The sequence below is a fragment of the Hoplias malabaricus genome, unplaced genomic scaffold (assembly GCF_029633855.1).
Source record: "Hoplias malabaricus isolate fHopMal1 unplaced genomic scaffold, fHopMal1.hap1 H_1, whole genome shotgun sequence".
Lineage (NCBI taxonomy): Eukaryota > Metazoa > Chordata > Actinopteri > Characiformes > Erythrinidae > Hoplias > Hoplias malabaricus.
In genome coordinates this window covers 203,330-228,297 of record NW_027101324.1, presented here as the reverse complement: position 1 = coordinate 228,297, position 24,968 = coordinate 203,330, and the positions used below count along the sequence as shown (strand labels likewise).

General features: G+C 42.7%; 1 protein-coding gene across 8 annotated transcripts in view; it reads left to right on the top strand.

Moving 5' to 3' along the window:
- Window positions 1-5,968: 5,968 nt before the first annotated feature.
- Window positions 5,969-24,968, top strand: part of LOC136685963 (ataxin-2-like) — a 36,287-nt gene continuing 17,287 nt past the window's right edge. For 7 of the 8 annotated variants that reach the window (XM_066659483.1, XM_066659481.1, XM_066659480.1 and 4 more), the window contains exons 1-11: window positions 5,969-6,623; window positions 11,410-11,443; window positions 11,566-11,625; window positions 11,881-11,952; window positions 12,152-12,302; window positions 14,853-14,977; window positions 15,064-15,155; window positions 19,049-19,228; window positions 19,486-19,652; window positions 21,717-21,929; window positions 23,830-24,015. In XM_066659483.1, coding sequence (XP_066515580.1) covers window positions 6,526-6,623; window positions 11,410-11,443; window positions 11,566-11,625; window positions 11,881-11,952; window positions 12,152-12,302; window positions 14,853-14,977; window positions 15,064-15,155; window positions 19,049-19,228; window positions 19,486-19,652; window positions 21,717-21,929; window positions 23,830-24,015 — 1,378 coding nt within the window. In that variant the 5' untranslated portion in view covers window positions 5,969-6,525. The remainder of the gene's footprint in view (window positions 6,624-11,409; window positions 11,444-11,565; window positions 11,626-11,880; window positions 11,953-12,151; window positions 12,303-14,852; window positions 14,978-15,063; window positions 15,156-19,048; window positions 19,229-19,485; window positions 19,653-21,716; window positions 21,930-23,829; window positions 24,016-24,968) is intronic. The other variant, XM_066659484.1, reaches the window with a different exon arrangement.

Here is a 24,968-nt window from a genome sequence, read left to right as displayed (position 1 = left end):
AAAAGGAAAAAAAAAGAAGGGCTTGTGGGCTCTCTACCAAGACCAACTTTGCCTTGCTACTTTAGAGACTCATTGGTTACCAGCGCTTCCACTTCTGTCATTTTTACTGTTTTAATTTATTGAATTAAATTTCTATAATTATTCTATACCCTTTTCTGATGTGGCACATAAGCACTTATCATTATCATTTCATGTTGGAAGACCTGTACCTCAGACAGTATTTATCTCTCTCTCTCTCTCTCTTTGAAATGTCCTGACCATGCTGATACATTTGTAATAAAGGAATTCCTTGCTACAGTTTTGAGTATTTGTGTTTTTTATGATCTGTACGACTTTGACGGTTGTTGATAAATGGACACCTAGGAAGCTGGAGGACTGTCTTCCAGTAAGAAAAGAAGTCACACCCCGGTCTTAACAAGATGGAACTAAACTGCTGAGTGACCAAGTAGCTGCCTCCACCGCTGTAACTCAGCACTATGTACTCTCCATGACTGCTAATGAACATCTTCAGCACTCTGGGATGTTCACATTGACTCTCAATGGGCTCGAAGAAACACTGTCAATGTGGCGGGACCCTCAAGGATAAATATCTCATTGCTGTCCCCTTAAAAATGTGTAATGATGTGAATAAGGCACCATTTAAAACGTGTAACACTAAAGTGACAGCCTAGAAACACATTTCTCTGAGTACCAGTCAAAAGTTTGGACCCATCTCCTCATCAGTGATTGGTGGAGTAGAGCTGGTCACTGTATAGAGCTGTGTACCAGCCCCTACCTCTGCACAGCCCCAGTTACAGTCTCAGCCACATTCAGAAGGGAGCAGTTCTACAGATTAACTCTCGACGAGGCCACAGCTGTTCACTGAAAACCGTTCCAGGTGACGACCTCATGAAGCCGACAGAGAGAACGGAGAGAGTGTGTGAAGCTGTCGTCAAAGCGACGGGGCTACTGTGAAGAGTCTAAAGAATAAAACATAGTCTGCTTTCTTTAACACTTCTCTGTTTACTACATCACTCCATATGTGTTCCTTCATAGTTTTAATGTCTTCCACATTCATTTACAACAGAGAAAATAATAAAAAACAAAGACTTTTGAATGAGGATGTATCCAAACTTTTGACTGGCGCTGTACATTCACAACATCTGGAAAACGACCCAAAACAAGGGAAACCCTCCCTTAGTTGAGTGTCCAAACTTTTGACTGGTACTGTATTCCTGATATTATTATTATTATTATTATTATATTCACACACTTACAATTAAAGCTAGCTTTTCATGGAGTCACACACACGTTCAAATGCATTCATTACCTGTAAGTGCTTATCCAGTTCACGGTCACAATGGGTCCAGAGCCTACCTGGAATCATTGGGCGCAAGGCATTAACACACCCTGGAGAAAACCGGAGCACCCGGAGGAAACCCACACAGACACAGGGAGAACACACCACACTCCTCACAGACAGTCACCCGGAGAAAACCCATGCAGACACAGAGACAACACACCACACTCCTCACAGACAGTCACCCGGAGGAAACCCACGTAGACACAGGGAGAACACACCACACTCCTCACAGACAGTCACCCGGAGAAAACCCATGCAGACACAGAGACAACACACCACACTCCTCACAGACAGTCACCCGGAGAAAACCCATGCAGACACAGGGAGAACACACCACACTCCTCACAGACAGTCACCCGGAGAAAACCCATGCAGACACAGAGACAACACACCACACTCCTCACAGACAGTCACCCGGAGAAAACCCATGCAGACACAGAGACAACACACCCCACTCCTCACAGACAGTCACCCGGAGGAAACCCACGCAGACACAGAGAGAACACACCACAGTCCTCACAGACAGTCACCCGGAGGAAACCCACGCAGACACAGGGAGAACACACCACACTCCTCACAGACAGTCACCCGGAGGAAACAGACACAGAGAGAACACACCACAGTCCTCACAGACAGTCACCCAGAGGAAACCCACGCAGACAAAGGGAGAACACACCACACTCCTCACAGACAGTCACCCGGAGAAAACCCATGCAGACACAGACAACACACCACACTCCTCAAAGACAGTCACCCGGAGAAAACCCATGCAGACACAGAGACAACACACCACACTCCTCACAGACAGTCACCCGGAGGAAACCCACGCAGACACAAAGAGGACACACCACAGTCCTCACAGACAGTCACCCGGAGGAAACCCACGCAGACACAGGGAGAACACACCACACTCCTCACAGACAGTCACCCGGAGAAAACCCATGCAGACACAGAGACAACACACCACACTCCTCACAGACAGTCACCCTGAGAAAACCCATGCAGACACAGAGACAACACACCACACTCCTCACAGACAGTCACCCGGAGGAAACCCACGCAGACACAGGGAGAACACACCACACTCCTCACAGACAGTCACCCAGAGGAAACAGACACAGAGAGAACACACCACACTCCTCACAGACAGTCACACGGAGGAAACCTACGCAGACACAGGGAGAACACACCACACTCCTCACAGACAGTGACCAGGAGGAAACCCATGCAGTCACAGAGAGAACACACCACACTCCTCACAGACAGTCACCCGGAGGAAACCCACGCAGACACAGAGAGAACACACCGCAATCCTCACAGACAGTCACCCAGAGGAAACAGACACAGAGAGAACACACCACAACCCTCACAGACAGTCACCCGAAGGAAACCCATACAGACACAGGGATAACACACCACACTCCTCACACACAGTCACCTGGAGGAAACCCACACAGACACAGAGAGAACACACCACACTCCTCACACACAGTCACCTGGAGGAAACCCACGCAGACACAGAGACAACACACCACACTCCTCACAGACAGTCACCCGGAGGAAACCCACGCATACACAGAGAGAACACACCACACTCCTCACAGACAGTCACCCGGAGGAAACCCACGCAGACACAGGGAGAACACACCACACTCCTCACAGACAGTCACCCAGAGGAAACCCACGCAGACACAGGGAGAACACACCACACTCCTCACAGACAGTCACCCGGAGGAAACCCACGCAGACACAGGGATAACACACCACACTCCTCACAGACAGTCACCCGGAGGAAACAGACACAGAGAGAACACACCACACTCCTCACAGACAGTGACCAGGAGGAAACCCACGCAGACACAGAGAGAACACACCACACTCCTCACAGACAGTCACCCGGAGGAAACCCACGCAGACACAGGGAGAACACACCACACTCCTCACAGACAGTGACCAGGAGGAAACCCACGCAGACACAGAGAGAACACACCACACTCCTCACAGACAGTCACCCGGAGGAAACCCACGCAGACACAAAGAGAACACACCACAATCCCCACAGACAGTCACCCAGAGGAAACAGACACAGAGAGAACACATCACAACCCTCACAGTCACCCGAAGGAAACCCACACAGACACAGGGAGAACACACCACACTCCTCACACACAGTCACCTGGAGGAAACCCATGCAGACACAGAGACAACACACCACACTTCTCACAGACAGTCACCCGGAGGAAACCCACGTAGACACAGGGAGAACACACCACACTCCTCACAGACAGTCACCCGGAGAAAACCCATGCAGACACAGAGACAACACACCACACTCCTCACAGACAGTCACCCGGAGAAAACCCATGCAGACACAGGGAGAACACACCACACTCCTCACAGACAGTCACCCGGAGAAAACCCATGCAGACACAGAGACAACACACCACACTCCTCACAGACAGTCACCCGGAGAAAACCCATGCAGACACAGAGACAACACTGAGTACCAGTCAAAAGTTTGGACCCATCTCCTCATCAGTGATTGGTGGAGTAGAGCTGGTCACTGTATAGAGCTGTGTACCAGCCCCTACCTCTGCACAGCCCCAGTTACAGTCTCCGACACATTCAGAAGGGAGCAGTTCTACAGATTAACTCTCGACGAGGCCACAGCTGTTCACTGAAAACCGTTCCAGGTGACGACCTCATGAAGCCGACAGAGAGAACGGAGAGAGTGTGTGTTCTCCCTGTGTCTGCGTGGGTTTCCTCCGGGTGACTGTCTGTGAGGAGTGTGGTGTGTTCTCTCTGTGTCTGCGTGTGTTTCCTCCGGGTGACTGTCTGTGAAGAGTGTGGTGTGTTCTCCCTGAGTCTGTGTGGGTTTCCTCCCGGTGACTGTCTGTGAGGAGTGTGGTGTGTTCTCCCTTTGTCTGCGTGGGTTTCCTCCGGGTGACTGTCTGTGAGGAGTGTGGTGTGTTCTCCCTGTGTCTGCGTGGGTTTCCTCCAGGTGACTGTCTGTGAGGAGTGTGGTGTGTTCTCCCTGTGTCTGCGTGGGTTTCCTCTGGGTGACTGTCTGTGAGGAGTGTGGTGTGTTCTCCCATTTTCTGCATGGGTATCCTTGTGTGTTGCCCTGTGAAGGACTGGCGCCCCCTCCAGGGTGTAGTTCCACCTTGCGCCCAATGATTCCAGGTAGGCTCCGGATCCACCGCGACCCTGAACTGGATAAGGTTTACAGATAATGAATGAATGAATTTTAAAAATGTCGTAGAGTGTAAAGACTATAATGATTGTTCCCTCGCCTTAATAGATTTCACCAGCAGAACTCATAAATACTGTATCTTATGGATATTCTCATTCGTTTCACAGTTTACAGTTTGTCTTACGCACATACACATTAATATACTTCATACAGTACACAACAAATTTGTGGGTTTTGTCATGAAAAGGCTACAGCAGTATACATTCACATTAACTACATTCAAATAAATGTGTGTGAGACTCTTCATGAGAACAGGAGGCTGCTACACATGAACATCCATTGCCAGCTCAAGAAAAGTTGTATGTGTAGTAGCCCTCTTATGGAGGGTCTCACGCACGTACCTTCACATCCATTACACAATTTGCTATGAACGTGAATGTGCATGAGACTCCTCCATGTGAAGCCTCCTGAGGTGCATACACACTGGTTGTAAATGACGTGTGAGACATTACGTTTGCATATATTGTGCAGCTTGCAGTTACTGAGACATCATCTGGTGGAGTCTCACACATGTTCACGTTCACTGCGCCTTTTGCAATGTGATATGCATGTGCAGTAGCCTTCCCATGGAGTGTCATACATATTTTAGTTGACTCAGATCCTGAATGAACGTGAGACTACTCTGTAAAACCTGCTTTTGTAGCTTAGGTATTAAAATATAATTTATTGCATCACCAAAATGTTTAACATTGATTGATATTAATGATTGATATGTACATGTATGCATATTGATTTATATGTATGTTGTATTGTAAAGCACAATTAGAGTATATAAAAGTGCTATATACAAAGCTAAATTAAATGAAAGCTAAATAACCATAATAATGTGATTCTGTAATGAAAAATCAGGTGAATTGTTACAAATTTAAGATGGTTAAAAGGGCCCCCAATTCACCCCAGATCACCCACACACACTGTAAACGGTATTATGCGTATGAATGCAGCCGTTGCGTGAGATTCCTTCATGAGAAGCTGGCAGTTTAATCGCTAAATTGTCTTATGGAGAGCGTCTCATGCAGGTACAAGTGTGTTTTTGATAATGACACCTGAAACATTACATTCACACTCTGTACAGCTAGCAATGATTGAGAAAGCTTGTTGTAGAGTCTCACGCGGATTTACAGTCTATGCACCTTTTACTATGTGATGTATCCGCAGGAGCCTTCAAATGAAGAGACTCACGCACATATAGACCCTCACACGCAATACGCAGTTGGCCCATCCACGTGAAGCCCCTTGATGGGCATACACACTGGTTGTAAGCGTATACTGAGTGTGAATGGGGCAACGTTGCGTGAGACTGCTCCATGAGAAGCCGGCTGTTCTCACGTGGCCGCCGCATCACTACCGCTGGAACTGTGGTCCGTCTGTCAACTTCCTGCAACTAGTGCGCTGCGCCCGTGTCCCACATCTCTGAAAACGTAGAAAAGACAGATATATTTCGCGTCTTTTTGCCTGGCGCTCTTCTTATTGGAGGCTTTCGCTTTTATTGCGTTTTATTTTGTCTAATGACAAGCGCTGGATTCGATGAAAAGAGAGAGCACGCTTGTGTGTAACGTTAAATATCCTTCCGCTGGTTTTTGTGTCTTTTTCAGACTGTTTAGGTCTTCACAGCAACGGAGCGATCCCGTGTAAACTGATCTATAAAACTGAAACTAACACAAAAAGGACTATTCCTGTGGACGTGTAGAATATATGAACATCTTATATACACTATCGGACACAACCTGGGTACATCTGCCTTTGTTTTAAAGCAAGAAAATACGTTTTTAGAGAGAGAGAGAGCCCAGCGCCAACCGCTAAACGTTAACGTCAGCTTCTCTGGACCCCTAGCAGTGTTTCAGCGTCGTGTCGTCGACAGAGCAACCCCTTAAAAGCTCTCTAAACACCCCCAGAAAGCCAGCTCAAAGCCGTGGTTTATGGGATAACCATGTCAATGAAGCAGGCCGGTGGAACTCGCAAACCCGGCGGCAGTAACAGCTCGGCGGCTGCGGCCTCAGGAGCTGCCGGGAGATCGAGTTTAGGAAGGTGGGTACCCTACAGTTCATTGCCCCGGTCAGTGTCAGTTGAAGATTATTATGTATTTCACATGTTTAAAGTGTAATTTATCTTGCTTATCGCTGACATCGTATATTGCTCTGTAATGAGAGGCAGTGCTGGTCGAGTTAGGCCGAAGTTAGCTCTTTAACTCGCCCAATATTCGTTCGGATAGTCCGTGCCACCTTAAATGCCGCAACGTTTGCGTTGCAACCGCTGCGCCATTTAAGGTGGAACGGAAATTTACGAACGGAGAACTTCAGCGTTGCCTGCTACAGTGACAGCGTTTAAATTGTAATCTTAATTTGCTTAACGTTTTACCTTTGAGATGTAGGATATTTAGGCGTAGAAAGTCAACTGCTGCATCATTTAAGGTGGAACGGAGCAGAAAGATCTCTGTTACAATGCTACAATGACATTGTCTCAAACGTGTGTACTGAACATGTATAATATTAATTAAAAGTCAAATTCCTGATATTTCAAACATTGCGAGTGTGTGTGAGACGTGGTTAAATTGTATACTACAGAGAATAAGATCTCACAAATGTCCAGTGTATTTGTAGGCGTGCAGTTTACTCATGTTTACGTGTGTATAGCTGTATATAGATGTAACTATAGCCCCTTAATTTTGGTCCAGAATGTCAACTGCTGCACCATTTAAGGTGGCATGTAAAATCTGTGTTTCCTGCTACAAATAAGTGTCACCAAACCTCTATACTTATCATTTGTGATATTCCTGATCTTACTAGGGTTAGGAATATTTGTGTGTGTGTATGTGTGTTACATTTGCATATAAAGCATGAGATCTCAAAATGAAAAGTGTAATTGTAGGCCTCCTGTATATAACAATGTATAACCAACATTATATATAATATAGCCTCCTGAATATCAGCTTCTGCACCGTTTAAGGTAGAACTGACATGGCATAATATACTAGTGAAATTTACCTAATCTTATGTCTGAATTGATTTATGCAACCTATGGCCTCCTTTTGTCAGCAGAAATTCCAGCACAGGAATGTAACTGCTGCACCGTTTAAGGTGGAAAAGAAACATATAATGAGAAGATCTTTTATCCCCCCCCACACCTTTTTTTTGGATATGCCTCGCACACATTTAGCTTGTGTCCAGAAGAGCGTGCTGCACACACTGTGGCTTGATGAGAGTTACTAAATGGTCATTGCCACCATTTCACTGGGGAAGAACAAGCCCTGTCCTGATAACAGTGTCAGTGTGTCTTCTCCTAGCTGTGTCCTTTAACATTAACATGAACACTGCCTCTTTTACTGGCCTGTTTAATTGCCTTATTGCACCAGGATGCAGGCTGTAGCTTACGTACACACAGCGTATGTCCCCTTATAACCAGTGTGTTCAGCTTCTTTATGGTGCACCCTTTGTGGACACAGATGTTCGGTGGTGCACACACAGCTTTTATAATCTCCACAGAGAATCATGATGCTGTGGTTCGGCTTCACAGGAGCTTATAGTCAACATGCCTCCAAGCATGGGGTGTAGAGCAGTGGATCTGTCCTCTCTGGAGTGATGGAGCTCTATTGTCGACCTATGGGATGAGTTGAGGTGGGGTTTGTAATCATCCAGCATCAGGACCTGACCAAACTGATGATACTTTTGTGGCTTTTTTCTGTTTCATATTCTCTTTTCTTTTATTGCACCATTTAAAAAAAAAAAAAAAAAACTTGCCTTGTCTAAACATCACCATCTCATCAGTGAGGGGTTCATTAAAGACGTGTTGAATTCCAGGATAGATTTTTTTTTTTCATTTCTGACTAAAAATTACAATTATAATGAATTGTAATTACTAAATTAGAAACACGTGTCTGTGTTTTTGTGGGTTTTCTTTAAGTTTACTACATCATTTGAACACAGCAGCAGTACTCCACACTGTGTGAAAATGTCACGATGAATGAACCAATAGAAATGCTCCAAAAAATTATTTGGAATAAAATGGTTTTAAATTAACTTCATTGAAAATTAAGGTTTTGTCCTTCTTCTGTAGCATTACTATTGTGTAGATAAGTGTTCGTCAGGTGCATAAAAATTGATATGACCATTAGCTATCACCCATTATCGACCACCACCCTGTAATTATCTGGAGTTACAGCACAATATGTCAATTCATTCATTCATTCATTCATGGTCTTACCCAGTTCAGGGTCGCGGTGGGTAATCATTGGGCGCAAGGCGGTAATGCACCTTGGAGGGGGCGCCAGTCCTTCACAGCCCGACATACTCACACTTTCACTCACAGACACCTTTGAGTTGACAAATCCACCTACCAATGTGTGGTTTTTTGCTTTTTGGACCATGGGAGGAAACTGGAGAAACCGGAAGAAACCCACACGGACACGGGGACAACAAATCAAATCAAACTTATTTGTATAGCGCTTTTTACAACTGATGTTGTCACAAAGCAGCTTCACAGAATTCCAGTAAGTGAAAGATTTGACATGAAATGTAAAAAAAATTAAAACCCCCAAGTGAGCAAGCAAGGGGCGACAGTGGCAAGGAAAAACTCCCCCAGCTGAGGAAGAAACCTTGGGAGGAACCAAGGCTCACAAGGGGTGAACCATCCTCCTCTGGTCAATCTACTGGTGATGATAGTTAGTAGTCCGTGAGAACTTCAGTGTAGGGGCAGCTTCAAGGCACTTGGTGGTTGCTGGAGCATGGGCAGCTGATCTGAAGCGTGGAGGAGGATCTCGACAGTCATCCATCAGTGTCCAGACAGACAGGTGGGCAGTCGTTTTTCTCAGACACACCACACTCCTCACAGACAGTCACCCGGAGGAAACCCATGCAGACACAGGGAGAACACACCACACTCCTCACAGACAGTGGGACTCTAACCCCTGGATCTGTGTAACTATTACACTACCTGCTGCACCACCGTGTCAATGTGTCAGTTCCTCCACACAAATCTGCACCAGTGCCAATTTGGATAGCGCCTCCTTTCTCATCAAAATGTACTGGAAAAACATTACTTAAATACATGAAATTTTCATGTTGTGCCTTGTCAGCCTCAAACTTAAAATTGAATGAAACGAGTGTCAAGTCCGCGCAGTTGAGTCTGTATCTTTGAGCTGTCAGTAACTATTCTAGACATTGGGGTTGTACAACAAATAAGTTTTTAGGAACCTGTTCATCCAAGACTTCTTCTAAAATACAGCGCCATAGCTCCTCATTTCGGGTCACGGTCTGTAAGGAGTTTCGTGTGTTCTCCCCATGTCTACGTAGGTTTCCTCCCGAAGGAGTTTGGTGTGTTCTCCCCATGTGTGCGTAGGTTTCCTCCCGAAGGAGTTTGGTGTGTTTTCCCCATGTATGCGTAGGTTTTCTCCCGAAGGAGTTTGGTGTGTTCTCCACATGTGTGCGTAGGTTTCCTCCCGAAGGAGTTTGGTGTGTTCTCCACATGTGTGCGTAGGCTCCGGACCCACTAAAATGATCTGAATAAAGCAGTTAGCAGATGATGAATCAATGAATGGATGATGGATCTTAATGGGGCGTTTGTCCCCCACTATTTTTCAGTATCAACCTCTGCTCTTCTGTAAAACCACAGGCAAGAAAGGAAACAAAAAGATGGAGGCTTCCACAGTTTACAGTTCACTCGACAACTCCTCTTGCTATAAATGCATAGTAACCATATATTCCCGAGAGTGTTTGAGGTTGTGGTTAGTGTCTTTACCATTCCCTCAAATTTAATTGATTCTGAGAGAACAGGACACCAGGACCGCATCCTGCCTCATCATCAACCTCTATTACTGCCGCCTCTGCAACTGCTGCCTCTGCTACTAATTCATCTTTCACCTTTGACTGAAATACCCTGCATTTCATAAAGACACTTGAAGCCTCACTCTTTTTTTCATGTCTTAATTAAGAGGGCATTCCTATTCTGTAGATTTTCCACAACAGTGTTCTCTGTGCGCAGTTTATGTGCAGCTTTGGCAGGTACAACTTTGTGAAGGGACATAGCTGTGATCCTTTATAGTTTCACCTATAAACCAGTTAGAAACCTGGCTCAGAATTGGGAGAAAAAAAAACTTCTCGCTCTATGTGCAAGTGGAATATTCTGTTACTTCTGGACTGTTATTGAGATGCTCAGAGGGAGAGAGGCAGAGAAAGAGAAACTGAGAAACTACCCAGACACTGTTGTAAACACATTAGACCAGTTTAGCGTGCCATCTGAATGGGGAGCAGCAGATGGTGAGGAATCATCTTCTGAATTTTTATTTCAATTGTGACCTACACCTTTAAGTGATCTGAAACAGCAAAAATAAGTAAGTGTTACCCACCTATGGAGCAGGAATAGAACAATTTCCTCATGTCTTTTCATGCTTTTTAACGTTTGGAGTTGTTTCTGCAGAGAGAGGAAACCTAGCATAACAAACTGAGACACTTGGGATTTTTAGCCATTTACTGACACCGGGGCTTCGTAAACACACATTAGACTGGTTTTAAAGTGTGCCAGGAGTCCTGAGAGCTAGCAAATGGTGAGGAAACATCTTCTGAATTTTACAATCTGGAACATCGCCTTTAAGAGACTTATTTTGTTCTAAGATGCTTTGGGGAAACCCAGTCCAGAGCAGGAATATTTGTCTTACATCATGAATCTCCAGCTTCCACATCTGTGGGTATTAATAAATCAGAGAAACACTGTGTCATGGTAAAGTTTTATTTCCACATGACTGTATGTGATGATTATCCTGGAATTAGAACTGCAGTTTTGTGTTGACCTCATGGTCAAGCTTTTGCTTTATTTTCCACAGGGGGCGCAACAGTGCCAAAGTACCCTCTGCTGCAGTAAGTCTCACACATTCTCTGTTTTTAGGCGATGACCTGATCACAAGATATTTATATAAATATATTTTTGTTAATTCTTGCCCTTGGCTCAAACACTGACTGTTCTGTGCTCTTTGATTCAGGTGGCGTTCAGCGGAGTTTATGCAAACATGAGGATGGTTCATGTCTTGACTTCCGTGGTGGTATGTTCAGTTCTCCACCTCTGTCATGCACTGGGTTTTTGAGAAGTTTTTGATGTCTTACGATATTGTAGTTATTTGGCTCTAGTACGTTATTATCTGACTTGAAATGCATTTCAGTTATTGTAGACATGATTACTGGTTGTGAGGAAAAGGAGGCTTTTTTATCATTTTGTTTTTTGTAAATTTCATGTCTTTTTTTTAATGCAGCACAGTAACAGCTCAAAATAAGTATTTGCTTCTGTTCCTATTTCACAGGGAACAAAATGTGAACTTAAAGTTAAAAACGGTGTGATCTACGAGGGTGTATTTAAAACATATGGACCAGAGGTACAGTTCTACACACTCTCATTATGAAAAATGCACAAAATCCAAAGGTGTCTTAAAATATGAGGACATTTTGCTCTTAATGTTTGTCCATGTCGTTGATGAACCATTAACAGAGAGGTCCTGAGGAGTACAATCAAATTAATGCGTGTCCGAAAAGGCCCTGTGGAGTTTTTATGATCTGTCTGTGTCTCGTCCTCAGTGTGATATGGTCCTGGATGCAGCTCACAGGAAGAGTCCTGAACCTAGCATGGGTCCTCGTCGTGAGGACATAGTAGAGAGCATCATATTCAAATCCTCAGACGTGGTTGTAGTGCATTTCAAAGACGTTGACCTCAACTACGCCAAGAGAGGTAGGGTCAGATTTTTAAAAAGGCTATTAATGTTATTTCTTTGTTTGTTTATTTGTTTGTGTGATGTTAACTTATGATTTTTCAGATTGTAATCATAATTTCCAAGATAGTTCCAGGAAATATTTATTAGTCACCAAAGTAAAGCATGATGTTTTCAGCATGTTTCTGAGTTCTGAGTGTTATCCCTAAACCTGGGCTTTAAGAATTATTACTGATGAGTCACCAATGAAATTAAAATGTACTCAAAGACTAGGCTTAATTCATGTTCACAAACTGGCTCTTGGTTTCTTAGCCCTTTTGTATTTAAAGGGATGCTACACAATTGATCAGTTCCTAACTGATTTTAAAATGCAGATGTAGCACTAGTTTTAAAGATTCCATTTTCAGTGTTTTATAAGTTGCCTGTTTGAGTTTGCTGTAGATGTAGGCCTGTCACAGTAAGTATATTATTGACATATAAGGTACAATACAGGGGGTCCTCAACTTACAATGTTGATCCGTTCCTACTGATTTTCGGGTGTAAGTCGGAACATACGTACATACTGTAAGGACATATCCTATCCTAACACCTATCCTCCTCTGTCCCGAGCCGCGTAGCCGCGCACACCAAACACGAAGTTCGCGTTACGACGTTTACGACGCAAAACCACTTCAGTCGAAACAAGGCTTTATACAGTAAATGGGAGATGTGTCGTAACCACGCAACATCGTAACTCGGGACTGACGTAACCCGAGGACCTATTTTATATGGACAATACCTAAATAATTTTTGATGACCTGAATATCACCCGTTGTGTTTACTGGAGTGTTTGTTTACATGAGATTACACGTCACCAGTATTTTAGCAGCTCAGTTCTGTTCTGTTTTTCTTTGATCTCTCTGTTGTGCAGCAGTTATATGGATTTGTTTGACAACAGTGGCTTTATTTTATTTATTTTTGTTATTTATTTAAAATAATTACATTTTTTTATATTCCAATTCCAGTGTCTGAATGTTCTTAATAAAATAGTTTATTTTTAAATGGTCCACCTTTAAAGTAGTGTAATAGCATTATTACGCTATTATATTATCCTTATATCAGTGGCGTAAAGTAGTCAATAGGCAGTCATTTCTGGGACCGTGTATTGATCACAACACTGGCTATTGTGACAGGCCTACAGAGATGTTGTTACTCTTACTTTCTTACCCACTCCTTGACTTTCTCCAGCTGACTCTGTCTTTTAATCTGTCTCTTTCGTCTTTCGATGGGTGTAGTCTCATCAGAGCAAGGTAATCTAGCTTGTACCTCATTTCACAACACACCATTTTATGTCTGTGATGTTACATTTTAACTCAGAAAATATCAGTGGACATTGCCATCCTCTAGATTCACTCAAGTGCTCAGACTGAACCCAGAATTCGAACCTCACAGAGTCAGTCATCATTCATTGCTGTAGTTTGACCTTCAGCCCTGCCATTCAAAACTACTAGATCTGCGAGATTCCAGGGTAATAGACTGCCTCGAGCTCCAAAGCCTCAGGCCTTCAAGCGTGATTATAAAGAACTGAGTTTGCAAGATGTTGGAACAGATTTCTAAACAGTGGTAGGCCTTGGACTAAATTACCCTATAGCACAGATTGTCTTTTAGCTGAAAAGCCTTGACATTACAAGGATTTTTAAATGTGTAAATGTATTGTGTGATGCTGTGCCCCACACAAGATTGCTGTAAATTTAGAGGCATTTCACTAGACAGCACAGTTGGTTACAGAAAATCTGGCCAATGTCTCAGTGAACGGTTGTAATACTCTTGGTTGTAGCTGTGCATGCCAAGTTACAAATATGTGCTCACATTATGGTGCAGATTTTCCTCCCTCTGCCAGTGAACTAACACAAAAAATATATTTGAAATATGAATAAATCCAAACTAAACAGAAGGGACCAGATTTAGGCCTATGGAATATGTAATATAAAGTTGATCATTTACATTTACTTTTACATTTATGCATTTGGCCCAACATGTTGATCAACATGTAGATTGTAGTTGCTTCAAGATTTTGCATCCCATTGTAGTGAAGTCTAACTACAGAGACCTTATAATTTCTTATTCGCTACCCTTTATATGTTGAAATTGCTGTCCTTTAACTGCATGGTTTCCAGTCTCCCTGCCTTTTAACATATTTAGATGCATTGTTATGAGTTGTTTTGTCCATCCCCATTGCATCATTTAATTGTATTGCTGTATTCTTTCAGTTCTGAGTGATTTATCCCCCCACCTAAAGGCGGCGTTCACGATTTTAATGTTATTTTAATGTTTCCTCACCGTTTGCTGCTCTCCAGTCTGTTTGTGGAAACCTGTCTAATGTGTTTGCGAAGCACTAGTGTCGGTAGTGCTAGTGCTTGAATTAAAAAAAGACCCAAGACCTCAACCTGCTTTTGTGTGTTCATGTTTCACCTGTTTGTCATTTGCTTTGTGTGCATCTTTATTCAGCACTGTTCTGTAGTCATTGTCGTTGTTCTCTCTGTTTATTTTGGAATGTAAATATGTTTGCTGTCTTTTTTTGTATGGATCAGATAACTTCACAGACAGTGCAGTGAGTACTCGTATGAATGGAGAACACAAAGAGAAGGACCTTGAACCTTGGGACGGAGGGGATCAGCACGTCTCGGGCAGCATGGAGTCTCTTGACAATGATTTGGTAAAGGTCATCATTGCTATAGGATGCTTGTATATTGTTCTTGATCATAGCAGTTAAACCTTCAACATTTGCTGCTATCTCTTCAGTCTAACGGCTGGGATCCAGACGACATGTTTAAATACAACGAGGAAACATATGGCGTGAAGTCTACCTATGACAGTAGCCTTTCCTCATACACGTGAGCACTCCCCTCTTTTCCCTTTTTCACATTTGCGTGTACATTGTTCAGAAGTGCTGATTTATGTTTACAAATATTGGACACATTAGATATTTATTTTCTACATTTAGATTTGAATAAGGAATTAAATATAATTAAATAAAAAATAACAATTAGGTTCAGATTTTTTTTGCTTCTTGAGATTTCATCACCACTTTTTCAGCCTGAATCATTTACGAGTTTAATTTTATTAATTAATTCATTCATTCGTTCATTGTCTGTAACCCTTATCCAGTTCAGGGCGGCGGTGATCAGAATGCCCAGTTAGATCTTGCTCAGTGGTGCTTTCTGATCATTGGGCGCAAGGCAGGGACCCACCCTGGAGGAGGCGCCAGTCCAGACATTCACTCACACACTCGCACCTACGGACACTTTTGAGTCACCAATCCACCTACCAACGTGTGTTTTTGGAGCGTGGTGGGGGTGGGAAACAGCACCAAGAGGAAACCCATGCAGACACCAAGAGAACACACCAAATTCCTCACAAACCCAGGAGCCGTGTGAACGCGCCACCACCTGAACGCCACGGTCACCCTAAGTTAATAACAGATAATAGTTATTTGAAACATAAGTCTCACTGGACAACATTATTAGAATATTTTAGTCCTCTCCCAAATGTAGTTATTTTGATTGAGAACAGGAAATCCCTAGGTTCAATGAGCACACACACCCAGAGCAGTAGGCAGCCACCTCGGTGCCTTAACCATGTATGTTGAGTTCCCTCATGCCACCAGGCCTTAATTTCATGTATTTCCCGGTGATCAAACCAGTGAATTTTTAGTCCAAATGTTGCATTACTAAATTTTAGGCCAAGGCTGCCTAAGAGAGCATAATCATTTTCGGAGCAGAGCTTAGTAAGTCGATACGTGTGAGAACGAATAGATGAATACAAAGAGTTCCATAGGGTTGTGGGTTTCAGCAGCAGTATGAATGTGTTTATACTTGTCAGCCTTGGTTTGAGTCAAACAAACCCTGTTCAAGTGGTTTGTTAGAGTAAGGGTCAATCACATTTCTTCTTTTTATCCCTACCCCTTGTTTTCGAGTGTTATCTTGCCCCTTGGAACTGACTTGCAATGTGTAGTGTTTAAAATCTCCCCCTACGAAATGGGACAGACCTTCAAGAGGCTGATAAGTCATCAGAACACCAAAAAGACCTGTCGGTCAGCAGTGATATCAGAGACGTGCTGCTGGACATTAACGTAGTTAAAAGTAGGGCTTCAAATGCCTTCAAAAGCAATGGACAATCCTTTATTATCACCATGTAACTCTCTGTAATATAAAGCTGAATTTAGCAGCTTTATCTTCAAAACTTCCAGTTCCACCTTAAATGTTGCAGTAGCCGCAGTTGCTAGAATGTAATTGCGTCACTGTTGCTAAGACATTAGCATACAACACGTCACGTTTTATGCTTGTTATGAAATAAAGGCACATAACAAATTGAAACTACATTAAGATGATACATATTTGCATACATGTTTTTTTTTTAAGTTTTAAAATTAAAAAGTGCTGATATTAGTGACTTTTTTGGTCACTTGCTTCATCTTGCTGTTGTTTTACAAGGTGTTCATAGCTCTTGGTTTGAAGTGTGCCCTTGAAAAACCTCCATTTCAAGGGGCATATAATCTCCCCCTCTGTACTACCCCTCTTTCCCAACAAGAATTAAGAGCCCCTACCCAAGGCAAAACAAGGGTAGGGCTAAGTGGTGAAATGGGATTCTATGGAAGCAAATCTGTCTCATCAGACTTGTGTCATCAGTAGTGTCACAGTCACACAGCTCCAGGGGCCTGGAGGTTGTGGGTTCGATTCCCGCTCCGGGTGACTGTCTGTGAGGAGTGTGGTGTGTTCTCCCTGTGTCTGCATCGGTTTCCTCCGGGTGCTCCGGATTGGCGACTCAAAAGTGTCTGTAGGTGTGAATGTGTACGTGTCTACGTTGCCCTGTGAAGGACTGGCGCCCCCTCCAGGGTGTGTTCCCTCCTTGCGCCCAATGATTCCAGGTAGGCTCTGGACCCACCACGACCCTGAACTGGATAAGGGTTACAGACAATGAATGAATGAAATTGTGCATCTGAATTTTGTTGCTTTTGAATTTAAATACTCAGATTTCTCCCTCTGAATATTTTGCTTCGCAATTATGCATCTGAATATAATTGCTGTTCAATTGAACTCGTGCATTTTTAAGAAAACTTTTTCACTCTTATTATTCAAGGTTAAAAAATTCAGATTATATTTTGAAGTTGCTCAAATTCAGATGCCAAAATACGAGTTAAAATATTCAGATACACATCCGGGATACAAAGGATGAGCAATCAATTAATTCGGATTTTCTGTATTACATTAAATGTTGCATTCAGTCGCCGCTAGATGGCAGAACATGAACACAACTCCCATACTGTGGAAAAACTACACGTTTAGCTTCCTTCTCTATGTTTAAAGTGTCTCAAAAATCTGAAAGGCCCATTGTAGACACAATATAACAGACTATTGATATCCTGAATATGAAGAAATTTTACTGTTTAATTTTTATATAATTGCCCTATAAACATAGTTCATATTTCCACATATTCTGTCATATCTCATGCTATGTTCACAGGGCCATTACAAAAAAAAATCCCAAAATTCTGTGCTACATATTCAAAGATGGTAATATTTCAAAGTCTGATGAGACAGATTTGCTTCCATAGGATTCACACCATGTGGTGCACACCAAACAAGCGGAGGGGGACTGCCCAGGCTGGTGGGACTCTGTCTGTTTCTAAATGAGTTCTGCTGTGGTTTGTTTAAAGTATCAACACAATATATGAATCGAAGGCATCAAAACAAACCTACACTAAGAGCACAGAGTGTGTCAAACAGCAGCGGACCTTCGTTGGTTTGTGCAGAGGAGGAATTTCTGGTACTGTTTTGACTCCTTCGTCCATTTCACCATCCCCTTGGTGTGTTTCCAGTTGAATGCCACCAGGTATAGATTATGCCCAGCTTGGAGAAATGTTCTGACCTCAAACTTGCAAGGTGTCAATTGTTGTACTTCCAATGTATAATTTTCTTGTTTGGTCCAAACAACGGAAACCAGACTGTAACTATAAACACACCCTAAAAGACTTGCCACTTATAGTGGTGGGTGCAAAGCCACAAGCGAGTTTTCCATCTGCCAAGATTTTGCAAATTATTAAAATGCGCAAAAAAACCCTGATACCAAACCGGAAAGTCACACAAACACCCAGATATCCCAAAAAGAGTTTTACGCTCGGACGAGGTGGTAAAGTTTGTCTGTGGCTAAAGCGCGAAGGCAAAAAAGAACGATGGAAATGTGTTTTTCAGATAAACGATGAGGTTTCAGCTGGTTCGTACCTACTCTGCATATGGCATAGCGCCCCCCAAAGCCCTGGACTGACCCTGCGGCCACAGGCTTTTAACAGACTCCCCCCAATTCCTCATCTCTCCTTTCCATACTTTAGAACCCCTCTGTTCTCACACCAGCGCCACCTGAGGGTCTTATTTTAGAGCGCGTGGAGTATTGTACTCATACAGCACTGAGCAAATTTCAGAGACCACACAGCGTTTATTTACTGTCCTCTAAAAACATTAAGAACAAGGTCATTTATTATTATTTTTTTTAGATATTAAGTGGGTTTTTGATATTAAACGACTGTAAATAATTATAGTTATCAAAGCAAAAACCCACTCGGATCTTTCCCCTCTTTCTCGTTTTGATCATGGAGCCCACGTCCTCTAGAGTTTATTCATAAAAGTGCAGTGGATGGACTTTATTGGTGTTAAATTTGCAAACGTTTTGGATGGAAACCCAGCTACAGTGTATGTTGTTGATACCACACTTTTGTGCTTTAATCTCTCAGGGTGCCATTGGAGCGAGACAATTCAGAGGAGTTTCTGAAGCGAGAAGCTCGTGCAGCACAACTGGCTGAAGAAATTGAGGCCAGTGCTTCCTATAAAGCCCGCGTAGCCCTTGAGAATGATGAACGTTCAGAAGAGGAGAAATACACCGCTGTAATGAGGGATCAACACGCCCTCAACAGGTGAAAAGTCTAATTGCAAGCCTTCTGTGGCAACACACACATCTCCTTTTACACACACTGTTGTACGGTAGTTGCACAAGTCATCCACCGAGTGACATAACCGTTATAAACCCGACTGAAATCATTTCTTAACCTTATAACAAACATTGTGAATTGCACCCACCTGCATCTGTGGTACACACTTTAACCAAAGTCACTTCTGTCACGTATGGTCTCTTGGCTTATTGCATTATCCTCAACCAAGCTGTCCCCAACAGGGAGAATAAGTACATTCCCCCTGGTCAGAGGAACAGAGAAGCAGGACTGCCGTGGGGAACAGGACGGCAGAACTCTCCCAGACTGCAGTGTAGCCCTGGGCTGAACACACCTAGAGCTGGGCCTCATGACTACAACACTGGTGTGGATCAACGTGTCGTCAATGGAGGTAGTTAAAATTAAATATGACTTTAATATGCAGCTTATTTCAAAGGAAATGGTAGGCTTTTAAAATGGCAGGAAAAGAATAAATGGCCTAAAGGAGCTACACCTTTAAAAGACCCTGTTTGAGTGTGAAATCCAGCAGCTACACGACAAGCTCTCTGCCTCTACACGTTAGGCAAGGTTAGCCTTCAAAAAGAATTCCACTCTGCTTAGATAAGCATTGGAAAGCTTTCGTTATACCTTCATTGAGAACTATTCTACTCGTGTTCTATTCTACTCGGCCCTCGTGTTCTGTTCCTTCCCATGAACCCGTTAACATGTATCTGTTTGTACAGTAGTGATTCGAACATTGGCCCGGATGCTGTCTAGCAAAGATTAATCTCGTCTGTTCATTGACCATTGCCTCGCTGATGATTTTTCAAAGATGTTTCTGCCTTTGACAGGTTAATCTTTGTACTCTGCTTTCAATGTGGACTTTCTTATTTCTGTGCATTCCTGACTTCAAATTCAGTTAATGTCTTTCTCTGTTCTGATCTCGTCTGGCTTGTGTGCTCAGTGGTCAAAGTATTCCGCTCTGTCTCTGTTTGTTTTTATTCATCTGTGGTTATCTAGACCTCCACCGGTCAGATATTATATTTTTGTGTTTGCTCTTGTTAGTATTTGAGCCAAAAATAATTTTCCATAGTCTACATGGCGTTTTTATATCAGATTGGAAACTAATTTTATTAAAGAGCTATTCCAGAAGATAAGTGCCCTTTTTATTTTTTTGCCACAGCCTCTTGAGATACTGTGTACTGTGCAAAAACTTTAGGCGCCTGATTTAAAAAGCTATATATCTGAGCAGTAAGGGTTTTTTTTTTTTTGCTCAGAAATAAACAAGAAAAAGAAAACACCTAGTATTAAGATAAAATAATAGCATTATTCCAGTCAGTGTGATTGAATGTGTTGCTTTAACCCTTTCCACATCTCTCCCCATGACAGTCCAGTTTAATTTGAGGTTATCATTCAGTCCCTAGTTTTTGTATTTTGCTTTTGTATTTCCACTTGGCCTCTACTGCTCCTATAAACACTCCAAGTGTGGGGAAAAAAACCCATCCATCTGTTTTCTGTGAGTTACTTAAAGATTTCGGTGTCAGGAACCGTATGCTTCTATGAGCTGTTGGATGGTTCCCTTATTGTGATGTCACAATGAGGAAATTTGCATAAAACCACCCTGGCACCACCCCTCACATGCCTAAACATGGGATGTGTGGGGTGTGGCCAGCAACATCTTATTTGCATAAAAGAGATAAAGCCCTTAAACAGCTCATTCTGAAAGGGACTGAGACTGGCAAAAATAGAACTAGTGAGATGTCTTTATGTGAGAGTTACTTTGTGCAAAGAACTTCATGAACATGTTTTGTGGCTCATAGACATATTCTAAATTGTTTAAGAGGTATAATATGTTCCCATTAAAAATGTAATTACAATAAAAGCAATATATACAAAAACAAATACAGTATTCTTTTGTTAAAAAAATAGTTTTACTTTTTATATTTACAAAAACAGGCTGTATGTATTGTAATGATGTAGAATTTCATACAAGCACAACTGGATAAATATTTTTATTATTATATTAAACATGTAAATCTTTGATGATGATGATGATTATTATTATTACTATTATTTTATAGTAATTATTATCTTTGAATAGACTTTTGCACAGTATTACATTTTCCTGAAAGGTCATGCATCTTTTCTGCTTTTATAGTTTTAACTGGTTAACTAGCTGTTTACTGGACAGTTGTTGAATGCTGTAACAAGTGAAAGGATAGACTTCTTCACTCTTCCTCTCTAGCAAACAAAAAGGGCTGTTTGCCCTAATTTCAAAGCTTTTGGCTGCAGCTATCAGAATGAGGAACTGAACGTCAGGTTTATCACCCAAGCTGGCTTCTTGTCCTTTTTTGTCCATTTTGTGACTCCTGTTCTTTGACTCGTTCTCCGCTCTGTCCCTCGCATCTCTACACTTGTCATTTCTGTTGTTATGCTCCATTTTTCTCATTTATGTTTTCCCTTCAATTTCTATCAGGTTCCCATCCTTGGCCCTCTCGCTGCCCATCTCCTTCCTCTCGTCCTCCCTCCCGATACCAGTCAGGCCCCACCTCCCTCCCTCCCCGGGCAGCCACGCCCACCCGGCCGCCATCCAGACCCCCATCCAGGCCCTCGCGGCCCCCTTCTCACCCCTCTGCCCACGGCTCTGTGGCTCCCCACTCCACTCTGCCCAAACGCCTGTCCTCGGAAGGTACCGGAAAAAAAGCTGGAGTGGGCAGCCATGTGTTTGGCTTTGGCATGGGATGCACTGCTTTGTTTTCACTTATTGTGGAGAAAACTGACACTAACTAACGGGTGTAGGTTTTGTGTGTGTGTGTGTGTTTGCTCATAACATCTCAGTCTGCCCCTTCTGAATGTTACTATGCTTACTCACTCACTCACTCACTTCTTCACTCATGTATTCCTCTGTTTTAATGTGTGTTTCTGTCACCATTATTAAAAATGAATCGTGAATCTCGAGTGCATTCCCTTCATTTCCTGCACAGATTTAGTCTGACAGTGGTCTAATATGGAGCCATGTCTCTGGCCATCACATGTTTGAAGCTGCAGGGGCAGTTCAGTTAAAGGCGGTATGTTTTAGAGGGAGCAGAAATTGCAAATAATCTTGAGTCTTGATCGTTATTAGTGCTGATGTATTAGAGGTTGTAGCAAAGCTGGACATGGCATAAAAACAAGGAAGTGTTCAGTTTTGAGGACTTTTTTTGTTGCAGGCTTTTCCCCGTCCTGTAAAAGAACTTGTTCGTTATTGATGCTCTTTAGCTCGGTCTCAGTCAGTGCCTCACAGAATTCAAGGAACCGAATGTGACTGAGGGCTCTAGAAAAGGATGAATATTTACTTAATTGACAAAGCAGAATTTGTTCAAAATATTTTTATTTAAAGGAACACTATGTAATAATTTTACATTAAAATTACAGTTTCAACATCATTGTGATTCTCCACTGACCTGCATTAGGGAGTCTCTGTTGTTGCTACTCTTGGATCAGCACTGCAGAAACTGCACTATGTAACTTTTGGAGGAGGGTAGGAAACCACCTCCTTCCTCCCAGTTGATTTTAATAAGGTACTATAAAAATTAATTACACTAGGGGAGCCCCAGGAGGTATTAAAAACCAATCTTACCTATTATTACTTTAAAGGGAACATATGAAAAGATCCCTTGTTCAGGGTGTGTGCACATTTAAATGTGTAAATCTGGAGCCTTCCAATCCACACACTGTGAAACAAGACCACCCAGTAGTTTTGTTGTGGGCTGGCTGAGTCAGAACAAGGGATAAAGCAAGCCGTTCTGATTCTGCTCTCCTTCTTATGTAAGTAAAGTGCAGATACTTTTGCCCCGCCCCCTCATCTGAGTCTGTCCAATCAGAGCGCTGGACCCCGTGTTAATGTGAGCACAATGATGTGGTTAAACACAGCAAAACGGACGCAACGAGTGGAGAACGGAGAAGAAAGAGAAACAAGTGAAAAAGGCTAAGAACCAGAGCTTCTGCTCCTTGCTCCTCACTGCTGTGCACTCGGGGTCGGGGTGAACAGCGAGCGAGTCATCGTCCGTACTGAACAGGGATGTTTAGACGAGGAGAACACTGCTGTGGGGTTTGATCCATGTGTTGTTTTGAACAAAGCAGGACACAAATATTTCATTAAGACCCAGAACTGTGTTTCCTTGTGGAAAAGGGGGAGAATAGATCTCTGTTGTTGAATTTGTTTTGTGCTGCTTTATATTATATTAGAATTACAGTTTAGTTCTGCGTTACTTCTGTTATGATTGTCTACTTCTATATGGCTTTATTCTTGCATATTTTGTAGAATTTTGCCATGGTCCTTTGGTTCCTGCTATCTCTGTAAGCTGTAAGTTTTATTATTATATCATTTTTATTTATATTTGCTACTACCACCTGGGTTTAACTTGACGCTATTGTTTGTACATTGACAGTTTTGAGGGCTTTGTCACCTGCGCACAAAGAACTGCACTGGTTTTTATTGACACAACATGGCTGCACATTGGTGAATGTTGTTGTTTTTTTTTTTTTTTTAGTTTTTTTTAACAACTGCCCTGTCCCTCACTGTTGGTTTTTTTTTTTTTTTTTTTTAGCAGGTCCTCCAAGAATGTCTCCAAAGTCCCAGCGGACCCCCAGGACACACAGAGTGCCCCCCTGCCGAGGCAGTGGACCTCCTGGAGCAGACTTCATGTCTCAGGGTGCAGCCGGGGAGATTTCAACTCCTCCTCCTGCCCGTAGCAGTCCCTCTGGGGGCACCTGGTCCTCAGTGGTCAGTGGAGGTAAGCCGTGTTTCCAGTATCTTACTTAATGATTGCAGGATGTGCTATTGCAGATGACATCGCATAACATTCCCTCAAACTGTGCTGGGATCCTCTTTGTTGCATTTCCTGCTCATACTCTCCATTCAAACAGATGGGTTGACCCCCAGGTTGAGTTTCACAACATTCAAAACACTGTGGTGCTCCTCCTGGTACACTCTGTTCTCACTTAGCACCCAGGCATACATCACACCAAAGAGCAGAAATTCCAACAACACATTTTAATAATCTCTTTAAGAATGTGTCGTATTGTTTTGAAGAATTTCTAGACTTTGTGGCTAGGCCTTGTTTTCACTACTAGTTTGAAGTCATTATTTTGCAACATTTGGACAAAAGCTTGATGCTGTAATTCTGTAATTGATTGTTTTTCAAAAGAAATGACACTTTCTCAAAAAATACCACACACAAGGTCTGCCCCAAGTCCTCAGTAGGCAGCTGTTTAAAGGCTAAGCACCACTTAATGGACCTCCATGAATATTCCACATTATTGTAGTTACTGACAGATATAAGTATGAATTAAAATGAAAATAGCAGCTCAATTTGCTTTAAAACTGACAATTTTATTAAATTGACGGAAAAACCAGAGCTCTCTACGGAAATTCTCGAACGCGACCGTGACGTCACTGGTGGACAACAGCTGAACAACGCCGCGGTAAAACACTGTTATGACTGACTGTTATGACAGTATCTAGCTAGCTAAATAACCAACATTATTCATGACAATAGCCTAGCAATAAGCTAAACTCAAATTTAGAGGCACCGTTATTCTTGTAAATGTGATCGAAGTCGAACTCGAATTCATCCGACACTATAAACCTCCGTAATGCAGCTACGTAGCCGAGTATAATCTGAGCCACCGAGTTTAGCAAGTCAAGCTAACGTTAACTAACACCAACTAAAACAGGCGAAGTGAG